Below are 14,864 nucleotides of genomic sequence, written 5' to 3'. Positions count from 1 at the left end.
CGAGAGTGTGACCTGCGATGTGGGTGGGGGAAGTGACCAGTTGTTTAAGTCCGAGGTTGGCGAGGTTGTCCAAGAGGGTGGCGGTGTTACGGTCGTTGATCTTTTCAAGGTGGAAGTTGAGGTCTCCCAGAAGGATGTAGTCTTTGGAGGGGAGCGCGTGTGGGGTGATGAAGTCCGTGATGTCTTCACTGAATTTTGCGCGTGGTCCTGGTGGTCTGTAGAGGAGGGTGCCTCTGAGTGTGGTCTTGGGGTCGATGTGGATCTGGAAGTGAAGGTGTTCGGAGTTGGCGAGGTTGGCATCAGAACTGGTTGAGATGCGGATTGTTTTCTTATGGACGATAGCGATTCCACCTCCTGTATGGTCGGTGCGGTCCTTGCGTGTGATCTTATAGTCATCAGGGATAGCGATGGCGATGTCAGGGGCGAAGGAGGCGTTCATCCATGTTTCCGTTAGGAAGGCGACGTCAGGAGAGTTGGTGTCTAGTAGGTTCCAAAGGTCAATGGCGTGCCTGTGGACCGAGCGGGTGTTGAGAAGGATGCATTCTAGGTGGTTGGGGTCGGGAATCTGTGTTGTGGTCGTAGCGGAGATGTTGTCGGTGCCGCTAAATTTGCAGGAGAAGCAGGAGAACGGTCCATGGGTGCGTCCAGGAGCGGCTTGGACGCAGTTGGGGGCGCGACCGGGGTTAAGGGCTAGGAGGGTGGCGGCATCGTAGGTAACGCGGGGGGGCTGGGCAGCGCGAGGGGCAGGGGGACTGGCGCTGGGCGCGGTCCAGGCGCGGACGGGCGTAGACGGGCTTACCTTTGGCGCACCTTCGGCATGTACGTAGCGCGTGGACGCTGCGCGTGGAGGCATTTGGCCATAAATGGATAGTGGAGGGGGAGGGGCGAGGGCGCTTCAGCTGGGAGGCAGGGCGGGCTCAGTAAGCACAACAACAACAACAGGGACAAAATGGAGGGGGGAGCAGGGCAGGGCGCCGGGGGTATATCGCGCTAAAATGCACTTACAAAGCTGAAATAATGCAGGCAGGCGAGGCAAGCACAAACTTACTAGCAGGCGACAAAATAAACAGTGGCAGAGTAACAGCGCTAGAAAGCTGAAATAAAACAGGCAGTAACAGCGCTAGAAAGCTGAAATAATACAGGCAGGCGAGGCAAGCACAAACTTAATAGCAGGCGACAAAATAAACAGTGGCAGAGTAACCGTGTCTCGGTAGCCTCGGCAGTGAGACAGGGGAGCGAACCACTCAGGACAGAGGCGATGAGCAAACTCTTGGGAGTGGAAAGGAGGCACAAGAACTTGAAAAGACCTCCCCCCCAGAAAATACCGGAGCCAATTCAGAGCTACATCCCTAATGCCTATTTCCTGCAGGCACCTTAAAAGTATTGCATGGGAGACGGTATAAAAGAGCTTATATTTGCAACTTGAGAGAGATGGGCAATAGGGGTGTTTAGATCTGTGCACATAAAGTGGTGCTAAAAGTCCACAAGTGAATTATATTTGCACTGGGGCCCAGATTAAACTCAAGGTGGCACAAGGGCAACACAATCCTTAATTCATATTTACCAAGTCACTCAAAGCCACCTTGCATGGCCCTATCTGGCTTGGTAAAACCAGAGTAAATCAAGGCAGCGCAAGTCTCTGCCTTGCATTACTCTGTACCTGGAAGGCATTAGGTGGGTGAAGCACTTCTGCTACTCTGGCATTTCCCCAACTGGCTGCAAGTTTGGGGGCTGCTTTCATTGCTAGGTGGGCGGGCCTGAACCAACTATGATATGATATGATATAAAGGCTTTTGTAGCGCGCAATATTACTAAAAATAGTATCCTGGCGTGGGAAGGTGAGAGCGAAGCAAAGGGTTCGTGGGAGGACAGAAGAGAGGTGGTTTACAGAGTGATGTTAAACAGATGGGTTTTCAGTCCTTTCTTAAAAGCCATGATGGTAGGAGCAGTCTTGATGTGGAGGGGAGAGCATTCCAGGCCTTCGCGGCTCGGACCGCGATGGATTGGCCGCCTAATCTACAGTACTTAAATTTAGGCACGGACAGTTGGCACTGATTGGCAGACCGGAGGAATCGGTTAGGAACATAGAGGGTGAACCTTTTCCTCAGGTAGACAGGGCCAATTTGATGGACAGCGCGATAGGAGAGGACAAGAGTTTTAAACATGATCCTATGAGCAACTGGGAGCCAGTGGAGGCTGCGAAGTAGGAGGCGAACACTGGAACTCTTGGGTATATTGAACAGGAGTCTTACGGCGGCATTTTGTATGACCTGAAGACGGTGGATCAGATAGGCCGGTAGCCCACAAAACAGGCCATTCACGTAATCTAACCGAGAGAGTATTAGAGCGCGTATAACAGTCTCTTTAGCCTCTCTAGGGAGGAGGGGAAAAAACCTACGTAGGGTTTTCAAAGTAGAGAAACAAACCCCCGTACGTTTTTTTATGTGGTCCTCAAATTTGAGGTCATTTCCAAACCAGACTCCTAGGGTTATAGCTGAGCCGCCAATGGATTTTGGACATGGCAAATCAGTGGGCCAAAGAAGGTCGCTAAAATTGTCAGGGAAGGAACCATACAGCAGAACCTCGGACTTGCCTTCGTTGCATTTTAACTGGGCAAGTGCTAGCCATCGGAAAACTGATGATAGGCAAAATTGGGCCGCCGACGTATCCAAATTGTTCTTAGGCCAGGTAAACAGAAGTTGGGTATCGTCGGCGTAGGCCATCATTTTTACCCCTAGCTGTTCTGCTAGGTAAATTAATAGGGTAAGATAAACGTTAAAAAGCAAGGGGCTCAAGGTGGAGCCCTGTGGGACTCCAGTAGCGAGTTTCTTTGAGGAAGAAGCGAAGGGAGGCATCCAGACTTGTTGAGTCCTATTATCTAAAAAAGATGTCAGCCAGTCAAGTGCAGGGCCGGTGATGCCAATAGTGGCTAATCTGGTAAGTAGGAGGGAGTGGGGTACCGTGTCGAACGCGGCAGAGAGGTCTAATAAAATCAGAGCCGCTCTGCCACCTCCGTCCAAACACTCCCGGATAGCCTCAGATATTTCAACTAGGGCTGTTTCAGTACTGTAGGCAGCCCTGAATCCTGACTGTGCTGGGTGTAGTGCCTGAGAGGTTTCGACAAAATTGTCCAGCTGTTTAAAAGCGATCTTCTCGCAGACTTTGGCTAGTGCTGGCAGTAATGATATAGGCCGATAGTTGGAGGGAACGGCAGAATCCAGCCCGGTTTTTTTCAAAAGTGAAAGCAATTTTGCTTGCTTCCAACAAGCCGGGACGGTTGCAGTGAGAAAAGAAAGGTTAATGATCTGAGGGACCTCATTTCCAACTGTTTCCGCTAGTCCCCCGAGGACTCTAGCAGGGCAGGGGTCAGAGGGGATCCCGATTTCAGGGCCGCGAGGACAGCGATGATGTCAGACTTAGAGGACAGAGCAAAGTTAGCAAACTGTTCTGCAGGTTCCGGCATCGTAGAGGGGGATATACAAGGGGGAAGGAAAGCTGTTACAGACAGCAAGCAGGTCATCCTGAATTTTGGCAATTTTATCAACAAAAAACACAGAGAGCTCTTCGCATCATTGCTCAGATGAAGGCAGCAAAGGTTGAGCAGCACATGGTGAAACAAAGCTTTTTACGATTGAAAAAAATTCCTTGCTGTTATTATTAGCTTTATTAATTCGTCCTGCATAGTAACAGCTCTTGGCAGATCTGATGGCCGCATAATACTTTTTTTGCGCCACCCGTAGATCCTTCTTTGTCTAAGGCAGATATGCTTGTCTCCATACCCGTTCGAGTTTCTTGCAACCCGATTTAAGTTCACGAAGAGTGTGTGAAAATCAGGGTTTGGAGGGGGTAGTACGTAGTCTACGGACCCCGCCTTTATTTACAGAGGCAGCGGTCCCGTGTTCGACCCATGTATTGAAAGAGCTAACTGCCGCCTCAATTTCTAAGGGTAGTAGTGGACTGGAAACAGCTAGGCAATCTGACAGGATATATAAATTGATCTTCTGTGCATGAGCAACTTGGGGACCGCTCTCCGCGGCAATAGCCAGAGACCAAGAGAACCTGATCAGCTTATGGTCCGACCAAGTCACTATCTCAGCACAGGCCATGACAATATCGAAGTTGGAGCAGACCAAATCTAGGACATGACCTCCCGTGTGAGTGGTCGCCGCAATCCACTGTTTGAGCTGGGCCATGGAAAGAGCTTTGTTTAGGCGAACGGCCTCCAGAGAGTTCAGGCTATCAACATGGATGTTAAAATCCCCCAGAAGGAGATACCTTGAGTATCTTAGTGCCCGTGGGGTTATAACCTCTTCCAGTGCCCCCACAAAATTCCCAACATATCCCGGAGGCCGGTACACCAGTGTACCACCTACGGTAAGATGAGAATTAAATGCTAGGGAGAAGTGGAGCACCTCGGCGTCAGCCCGCTGATCCTGGGGGTTGTGGGAAAGAACCCATTGCTCCCTGTAGACCGCAGCAATACCGCCTCCTCCACCAAGCGGGCGATCAATCCTTGTGATTTTAAAACCCCGTGGGATGGCAAGCTCGACTGATGGGGCACATGTGTCATTAAGCCAGGTTTCAGTAATGAAAAGTAGGTCCAGCTGATTCTCAAGCAACAGTTCAAAAATATCTGCTGCATGCTTGACCAGTGACCTAGCATTAATCAAACCTGCTCTAATGAGTGAGGAGTCTACATGACCTCGAGCATGGTGATTTAGAGTGGGCTGGAAGCGGAAGTTACACACATGACATACCTGAGATGCACTGTCTGTCACCTCCCAAGAGTCATTGCACATACAGTTCCTGACATTCAGTGCAATGAGGTGGTCACGGGAGTACCGAGCGTTGGAGCTAAGAGGCATCCGAGGTACACAGGCAGGAGGGCTGGCACTGGGCACGTCCGGGATACGGACGGGCATAGACGGACCCTCCTTTGGCGCTCCTTCGGCGCGCAGTCGGCGCGCCCGCTGCGCGTGGCTGCAAGTGCATAACTATTTATAGACCAAGCCCCTCCCTCAGCTGGACCGCTAACTCAGGTCCCGCAGGGTCCGGGCCTCACTCAAGATGGCGCCCGACCTAGCCCTCCACAACAATCGGCACCTGGAAGCCGCGGTGGAACGGGGCACAGGGGGACCAAATCACAGAGCACAAAAGGTTTTTAAAAGATATAAAAAGACACAATTACTACACCACAATTTTTAAAATCAATTGCATGTAATTTTCAAAAGGAATCGGTATTACAGTGGGGTGCAAGTTAGAGCAGAGGAGAGCCCTCGCAATCTGCTCGCCTTCAAAGCGGGATATCGAGGTGCTGCCACCACCCCGAACAAACGCCCAGGCCCCCGAACACCAAATCTACTTATAGACCAAGCCCCTCCCTCAGCTGGACCGCTAACTCGGGTCCCGCAGGGTCCGGGCCTCACTCAAGATGGCGCCCGACCTAGCCCTCCACAACAATCGGCACCTGGAAGCCGCGGTGGAACGGGGCACAGGGGGACCGGATCACAGAGCATAAAAGGTTTTTAAAAGATATAAAAAGACACAATTACTACACCACAATTTTTAAAATCAATTGCATGTAATTTTCAAAAAGACTCGGTATTACAGTGGGGTGCAAGCCTTCATGTCCTACTTCTAGTCATGGCCGCCTGCAGCATGGGGCTGGTTTGAACAGTTTTGGCAAGGCAAAGTTCGTTTCAAGTTCAGCCCTGTTTGAACCCTGTGGTGCTAACCCAGGCTGCTAGTTCATCAAAGATAATAATGTGAGTTCAAAAACATACATGAACATGCATTGAGTGACGGTAGGGAGAATCTGTGGTCACTGCAAGGCTTCAGGGCCCGAAGAGGTTCATTTAAAGTGTAACGTGAGTTAAGAATCTGAATCTTGATTTTATTGTAGTAAAAGTGTACATACATAAATGTAGAACAAAGTACAATGTAGCCCACCCGAGTTTATATTACCAACAGCCTGTAGAATGTGCGCAGTGAAGGGCCTGTCTTTGAGTTAGCTTTTTTCATTAAAATAGAAGTTTTCCAGCAAACTCAACATTTAAATTGCATTTAGGATGAAACGTCACTATAATTTAGCAGGAACTGAAAATGATCTCAATCATGATTTATGTATTAGTCCCATAGGTATTTTAAGGGAATTTAAAGACTAAAATGTAGGATAACTAACTTAAGTGCATTATATATAGGCATTACAAAAACCAGAACATGAGTGAGTGAGTGAGTGAGTGAGTGAGTGAGTGAGTGAGTGAGTGAGTGAGTGAGTGAGTGAGTGAGTGAGTGAGTGAGTGTATTGTTTCTCAGTTGTACCCCAAGTAAGGGTAGCGGTAATAGGAAATAGGTAGGGGTAGATGTAGTAGGGTATAGACAGGTATGAAGAAATAGGCAGTGATAGAGATAGGATATAGGCAGGCATGTGTGTAAGGCTCGTGGCTCTAAGGGATGGCAGGTACTAGCTCCAATAATCACAGAGCTTCGAGGGTGTCGACAGAGGTAGAGGACCTATGGTATATATTATGTAAATGTAGAGGCACAAAGGTAAAAGCAGGGAAGAGGACCAAGGCTAATGCTAAACAAATCAAGGGAAGAAACAAAGTTGGGCATCAGAAACTGAAATGCTGATCTTTCCAGTTTCAAATATGACGCTATTCAGGATCGGTGTTTGTCATTGTGCAGGTGGATACAGAAAGTCAAAGATAATCCCATTTGGAGGTGTGCAGATAAGGAAATATTTACAATGAGCAAATGTTGTAACATCAGGTAGGAGACACAGTACATTATTGCTTTGTACTTACAATGTTTAGGGGACGGATGGACATCACATAATCACTTTTGTGGCTGTTGGACCAGGTATCCCATCTTGGATAATCTCCCTTTTCCAGTACAAACTGCTCTCCACCAAATGCCTGACGCTCAAAGCACAGCCACCTGTAAGCAAAGGTCTACCATGAGTTTGCAGGTCCCACATATGGCAATGGTCAGTGCTGCTAATAGTTGCTCGAAAGCAGGTCATAATGGAAGACTTTCATGTGTTGGCGACTTATGCTTTCTGATACAAACACTCTCTGGAAAAAACTAAGTTTGAGACTCAGATTTACCACGAATATGAAGTTTATCTCTCAAGGCAAAATATAATGTTGCCACTGGAGTGGTCCCAACCACTAAGGAAATGAGGGTTATCTGGTCTTTCCATCTACTTCTGCACCACGTATAGTGGTGCCCTAAGCAGCGGGATTACCTTACATTTATAGCACCACCCACAACCTTGAACAAAATATGGCAGTTTCAATCATCAATGAATATTGCAATGTTTTCTCGAAGATCTTAGCACTAAAACAGAAAGGAAAAGCAGAGGGTGCACGTAGGACTGGTGGAACTCGTGGTCACCGCCTCACTATAGCTTCCCGCTTGCTTGAAGATGATAAAGGAGGGAAAGTCTAAGGTATTCATTCATTTGGAAGTGGTGAAATCTTTTTTAGTTATTGAAGAAATATCCATACACAGCTGGAGTGAGTAGTGGTGCAGGTCTATTGGCAACAGGCAGATAAGTTAAACCTCCAGCATGAAGGCTTTCAAGGCCTATAGGGCCATATGGAGAGAGAATTGGGTTCATTGGTTGATGTTTGCTAATATTCAAGGACGGCTGGTGACACTTGAAAGGGGTGGGGTGTAAAGTTAGGGATGACTTTTATGTAGCAAGTGAGTGAACTTGACTGACCAAAGAGGGGTTCTCTCCAGATTTCTCTTATTGCATCCACATATATATTACAAGAGCTGGCATTCACCTAAAACCAGCCAGGACTATTGACTTTGTCATGGGTGTTAGCTGTTTTAGATAAATGAGTAGCAACAGTGATTTTGTTGTAAATAATATATATGGTTCAATTCTGAAACTGTGAGACTGTGAATTAAATATTACTGAGGCCTGTCGAAGTAGTCTTAGGGTACAGTTATGTGCACTTTTCATTAGAAATGTGTGCACTTTATATTAGAAATGTATGCCCTTTACTCTCATCGAATCCCGTTCATCTGCATATCGTTCACCTTATCTCATACTTCTTCAGCACTCTCTTTTCACTTTCTCCAGAATGTACTACCTCGCATCTCATTGACTTCACCAAGCCGCTTTCTTTACGACCTAGAACATCAAAAGCCTTCGGGCATTGAATGGAAGATTTTCGACAGATTCTCCTCCAGTAAAATCCTTTTAATCGACTACAACGAGCTCCCTTCTGGGCTACAGTTTTGCAAGTCTTGCGCTATTTCCATACATCTCAGGGTTTAGAATGGGAGATAAGGGCGACAGTGACCACCGCCCCCTGGAGTGCCATATATTATCAAATACGCCAGACTTAATCAGGTCAGACACAGCTATGGGGCTGATCCACTCTTCAAATCAAAAAAGGATCAAATGTACACCAGTCAATTCGACCCCTCAAGCCGAAGCGCCACTCCAACTCTTCGATACCCAAAAAACAACTGCAGGCAGGCATATCACTTACTGGAATCACTTCACGGCTACACTGCTAAAATAAACTGCAGTTACTGTCATCCTAAAAGCCAATCCTCGCAAAGAGTGCAACAAGAACAATCTAAAGAAGGAACAGAGAGCAGAACTAAAGAAACTAAAAAGATCAGTAAACTTGACGCTTCGGAATCTGAGAATAGCCCCTAACAATTTCAGCCTACAAGCTGAGTTGAAACACTAAAGGGCAGTGCTCAAACAAACAAAATGGAAGATCAAGAGAGATGGTGAAAACGAGGTCTGGGCTAAACTCCTTTACGATATAAATACCAACAACAGCGCCCGCTTCTGCCAAACAGTGAATGGGATCATGTGCCCGCAGTATAAAGAAATAGGATCTCACATCACTAAAGAGATTTGGATCAAATACCTCTCCAGTCACTTTAATGACCACACAAAGCATCCAGGAGTGCAACTGAGGACCAATAAGATTACAGAAAGTAATTGTGACACTGGGACAGGCCTTTTTAGGCATGAACATCAACCTCCCAGAGAATATGAGGAACCAGCAGACAGCGTTAATTAAAAAGCAGATAGCCAAAGGCAGGAAAGAAGGTGCCCCGGGACCAAATGGCATCCCACCTGCCCTCTACAAAGCAAAGAACAAAGAGTGGGCGGACATCATGCAACTTTTACTTGTGGAAATCAGGCTAATAAAACCGAATCCAAGAATCCTGGAGGGGGTCGACGGTTGTTCCTATTTACAAAAAAGGAGACAAGGCTGACCCAAACAACTATCACTTAGTAGCCCTTCTTGATAACGAGGCGAAATACTTTGTCGGCACCATACTAGAGGAGATTGCATTTTGTGCTGAGTCTAACTTGATCATACCGCTGAATCAGACTGGGTTTCGGAAAAAGACTGGAACAGCAACAAACATCTTTGCCATTTCACTAATTATCGATGCAGCAAAATCTTCTAAGCGCCCGCTACAATTGTGTTACATCGATTTCAGCACAGCATTCGATAGCATCGAGAGAGGTAGATTATGGGGGAAACTGGTGCTATGGGGCTTACCGCAGTCGACCCTAAACATGCTGATGCTTCTCCATACGGACACCTGGGTGCATGTAAAACTAGGAAGCGGCACTCACCTGTCCTCAAAAGCAAAAACCACCAAAGGACTTACACAAGGGTGTGTGCTTGCGCCAATTCTGTTTAACCTTTTTATGGCGGATCTACCGAGAGTGCTCGACGCTTGTAACTCACACACACACCAAGGATAGGAGGGAAAACTCTGAGCAATCTCCTGTATGCAGATGACGTAGTGCTACCTAGCCTCGCCTACATTGGTCTTCAACGTCTTCTGACTGAAATGAAAAAATACGCCATGGAAAACAACCGAAAAATAAACCTGAGTAAGACTCGCACAATGTCAATTAACACCAACAAAAAACAACAGAAGATACAACAGTGGCGGATTTGCTAGATGATCAGCACATCGTAATAGTCTCCTCAGTGTTAAATATTTGTATTCAAAACCATTATTCTAAGTTATTGAGTGCAACTTTTGATGAAGTGCTCATCCACCTTGAGCACTGACCCACAACAACCTGCCTACCAAAGATAAAGCAGTTTGTCATATATACATTATACACAAACATCAATGCACATCATTTACAGTTGCTAATATCCAATTGGGCAATCAGCCTCCAAATCCAGTGTCTCTTTTTTAATCGTTTTTCCCACTCGGGAGAGCACATCGGGCTGGTAGCACAAGCAGACGCATTAGCGATGGAACTTATCAAGGCTCCTAAATAAATGAAGACACAGTACTAGTCAAACACGGCGTGGACCATCTGAAAAAGAAAGGAATATTCATGTTTCGCGCACTAAAGAGAAAGGCTTGAAGGAACATTGCCGCACCTATATATTCTTTAAGGAAATTTTACAGTTTTGGAAGAAGTGCCACATAGTTGGAAAAATTCTTGCCTTGAAAAAGCCCATTGGGGGCGAAACGCGCGTCGGCTGTGATAAGAAAAGGAATAAATAAAGAAACTTTTGTACTGATCAACTCTATACGTTTCCATTTGGATTGAGAGAAAGTGGTGTTAAAAAACAAGAGACACTGGATTTGGAGGCTGATTGCCCAATTGGATAATAGCAACTGTAAATGATGTGCATTGATGTTTGTGTATAAAAAACAACAGAAGAGCTGGTCTTTTGGCGGTTTAAAAATGGATCCAGCTTGTGTGTACATATATCTGGGAGTCATCTTCGACAAAGAAGGTGCTTTCACGCACCAGAAGCAGGAAATACTAAGGAGAGGCACATTGACCGTCTTGACGATGAAAAACCTGGCAGCTCAATTGATGGGTCCGACTCTGACCCCTTTCTTGAAAGTAATCAAGGCAAAGTTGTTTCTCTCGATTACCTATGACAGCGAGGTTTGCGGGGAAGATACTCCAAAGACCTGGATGGCACACAGGTCAAAGCTTACAGAACAATGTTCTCACTCCCGCCTTACACATCTCCAGCTCAAATAAGATTGGAGTTCGGCCTGCAAAAGCAAGATCTAGCCAGGAACGGGGCATACATTATTTGCTTGCATAATCTTAGAAGCGCCACCACAGATACACTACACTCTCTGCTATGACAGGATATAGAAAGCAGACATGCTTCTGAGGCAAGAACTTACCTTCAAGCAGCATTAGAGCCACTAAACTATCAGAGCTCTGGGACACACAACTTGGGCATAGTACTTTCAAAAAACTAGTCTGGAAAAATGTTAAATCACTCTCTTCACTGGAGGATAAGGCAATATTCTCAAAAAGATCACATGCATGGATGACCCTAAATTCTTATAAATCGCTAACACCACAAATATACTTCAACCAGGGTTACCCGAAAGCTACAAAAATGAACCTTTTAAAATACAGACTAGGGATTCTGCCAAGCACAGAGCACCTACCGCCATGGCTCAGGAAAGACGGAAATGAAGCTGCATGCCATACAATTCAAAGAATGGTGAGATTCTTCACGTAATCTGCCCGTGTGTAGAACTGCAACAAGCACGTCAACTACTTCTTAAAGATCAACTCAAGCAAAAAAGGATCAGCACTAGAAGGCAAGCGGTGCTCGCCTGCCTGAATCCGTTAAACACCAAACTAAACTGTAGACTGGTGAGATTTCTGGCAACGGCCGAGCAAAGAATGCCAAGTCTGCCAAAACTGGGGGACAATGCTATAGACTCAGGTCGATCAACAGACAGACAATAGTACCTATGGGCACATTCAGTGCACATGTCCGTCCAGCACCAGAGGGTCATTCTTGAGAAAAGCAAAACGCTAGTGGCTAAAATAGCACATGGCCGAACAGGACAGTAACACTTTAATACGAGGATCTGTACTGCTTACCACTTAGTGTAAATAGTGTGTTCTGATCAGTCTTATTGAGTTACTTCTGCGCAAACTGCAATGAACTCCCAATTTTATGATCTATTTTAAATGGTTTTAAACAATGATGTTTTAAAATTTTTGTAATACTCATGGCAACGGTTTTAATTAACTATGCATAATAAACTTTCAAAAAAACAAACATTCACTTCACCTCCTCAAACATACAATGCACACACTCACTTCTAAACACTGCATGTTTTTTACTTTCACCTTGTCATTAGTTTGAAAATTGTGTTCCCCCATCACACACATTTACACAGAATTTCAATTGCAAGTGGAATACATGACCATTGTTGTGTGTCTTCTGCTGAGAGGCCACGGATTAAATGAGCTTGTGTTCTCAACTTTTTGACCCACGACAGGGGCTGTGAGAAACTCGCAGTGCCTTCTGCATCACCTCTAGAGCTCTCAGTCATTGACCATGGCCGACTCAGTTCAAAGTACGCACTGCACAGGACTAATGTGCTACTTGAAAAAAATGCAGAAACAACATCCTGGAAATAGTTAACACTTTAAGGGGCTGTGCTTTTAAAACTCATACATTATAAACAGCAACTAAATCCACAACCTTAACGTTTTAAAGTTAAAATAAATATTAAAAATGTTAGAATGTACTTATGTCTGTGCAACAGCATTTATGACAATCAGTGTGGCGGTGTGCCTTTGGGCTACTATCTATTTTCTGCTCCAGCATGGCTCCAAGCGTGGGGTCCCAGAGGTGAGCCAACTAACCTAGCCAATCCAAGAGCTGCTCTCATGCTGTTTATAAGCGCTCCTTATGAGAATAGGGGCTTGTTTCTGCACTCTATCTGGCTGTCTAACCCAGCTGGGTTAGAGAGGTCTGAAGTGTGCATGTCAGGCTGGCAATCTCAAGATAGCTGGTCAATCTCACATGTTTGCTTCAAACTACAGGCCGAGTCGTCTCTGCTGCTCAACATTGTTTGATTCTGTTGAAAAAAAATCATTTCCTGTGTGTACATTTTTTATTTAATGTGTGTAAAATGGATTTGTCTAATCCCCACCTGCTGTACACAATCAAGATTGTTTCTTAGCCCCTCATGTTAGGTGCATTGCCCCATGGCGTCATAGTTAGGTTTGCAGTATATAAATAGCAGTAGATACATACAGCACTCCCTACCCACTCTGATGCAAGGTCCTCTGGTGAAGCACCACATACCACCTAAGTCACAGAGAACATGTTGAAAAAAAACCTTAGTTCATTACAGCCATCTTTGGAAAGATAGATCAGCTCCCTCCGGGACAGTAAAAAAATTCAAAATTAACAAGACATAATTGGGAAAAACAGTTTTTGCTGTGGCATCTTCATTATCAACCAACTGCCTAATGACAGTGAAGTTAACGCATTGTCAACGAACAAAGAGCAATTTAGGCCGCCTGCCAATAAATCTTTACAATGGCAATATCAGGTGAGAGTTTAATGTGAAGTTGAAGACGGTAACAAGAGTGAAATGGAGAGACGTGCTGATTGTTAATTTTAGGGGAGACAATTACGGGATATCAGGGTTCGATTGGCCTGTACGGCAACCTGGTCATGCTAAAAGGACTTGTCTGACGGGTCAATGGGTGGGCCAATTTTTGGGCTGTTTGTGGGCCTGTTTTGTGGTCATTACCTACAGCAAGCACAAAAGCATGAAGCCTCCCACATCTTGCAAAACACCTATACAGTGTCTCTGTAAAAATTCAAATTTGCAAATGTGGGCCACTTTTTTAATTATTTGATTCGCTAATGAGCCACTTTTGTTTTGGTATACATGGCCTATATTCTATCCAAGTCCAACACTGGGGGATAATAGCTATTTGGAGCCTCAGTATCAGCAAACAAGACTCAACCTTCCTTTACCAGACACAAAGCACTTCAGGTACCACAGAAAATATACAAAGCAGGACTTCCTCACACCTGTGAAGGCTGGATTGAAATTCGTAAAATGGCAATTTGCCACACATGCAATGTGAATGAAAAGAATAAACAGATTATTGGGAAAATATCTCAATCAAAATAAACTATGTATTGTAGGTGAATGCCTCCATGTACACCAATAACACTTCAAATATAGAAAATAACAAAAATAGGATTGTAAAAGTTGTGCTGTAATCTGGTATTTCAGTGATAAAAGCAAACAGAAAAAAGTATTAAGCAGCCCTCAAAGAGCAAATGGTGGGTTAGAAAGCCTTTGGCCAGCTTTAATACGGAACACAGTGATTTTCTCAGTAAAAAACAGATCTCGCTAAGAATTTCTATGAGAGGCTGCAGGTTATTAAATGCATTTTATAAGGAATTGAAATGGCACCTGGCAGTAGTTTAGAATTGTAGAATCTACGTGGATTTGCATAGGAGAAATGTTCCGCCTGCCAAGCATGTAATTTAAAAAGCCCCCATTACGTTAAAAGCATATAATACAATAAGAGAGGAGCAGCAACAAATGTTAAAGTAGAATATTTAAATAAACAGGAAGTGGGCAAATTTCCAAATATGTTCCCTCTTAAGTCTGATTTAGACTATTTCAGGTAGACAGTAATGGTGCTATAAATATACTAAGAAATTGAATATGCTAACGCATGCAGCATTCCAGAGAGGCACTTGGGAGGCAGCCAGCATGAGTGGACATAGAGGGCTATAGTTGTAAAGTAGTCCCTCATGCAGTTCAATGAAAGCACTTTAACAGAGGAGGAAGGATGCACCCAGTCAGTACCATTGGGTGAAAGACACCCAGGCAGTCTACAGCAATAGGTAAGAGATCAATACTCCACTGGGGTGTACTGGGACATGATTGACAATTCACATTATCAATAGTCAAAAGAGGATGGTCGATGAAAACCAGTGGTTGCAATGTGGGTGGCCGAGCCCATTCTAAACCATGGGCCTGATTCACAAAGGTAAACTGTCACAAAAGTCTAACTTTACAACTCT

At 45.1% G+C, this 14,864-nt stretch overlaps 1 protein-coding gene across 1 annotated transcript in view; it reads right to left on the bottom strand.

The window, feature by feature from the left end:
* The window catches only part of CRYBB3 (crystallin beta B3), a 96,133-nt gene that overhangs the window by 14,986 nt on the left and 66,283 nt on the right, over positions 1-14,864 (bottom strand). Inside the window, exon 4 of the mRNA XM_086944726.1 lies at positions 6,807-6,939. Within this exon, the coding sequence (XP_086800852.1) occupies positions 6,807-6,939 (133 nt within the window). The remainder of the gene's footprint in view (positions 1-6,806; positions 6,940-14,864) is intronic.

Source organism: Lissotriton vulgaris, chromosome 11, assembly GCF_964263255.1.
Source record: "Lissotriton vulgaris chromosome 11, aLisVul1.2, whole genome shotgun sequence".
Classification (NCBI taxonomy): Eukaryota; Metazoa; Chordata; class Amphibia; order Caudata; family Salamandridae; genus Lissotriton; species Lissotriton vulgaris.
Note: the sequence above shows the minus strand (reverse complement) of the source record. Positions and strands in the feature narration are given on the sequence as shown.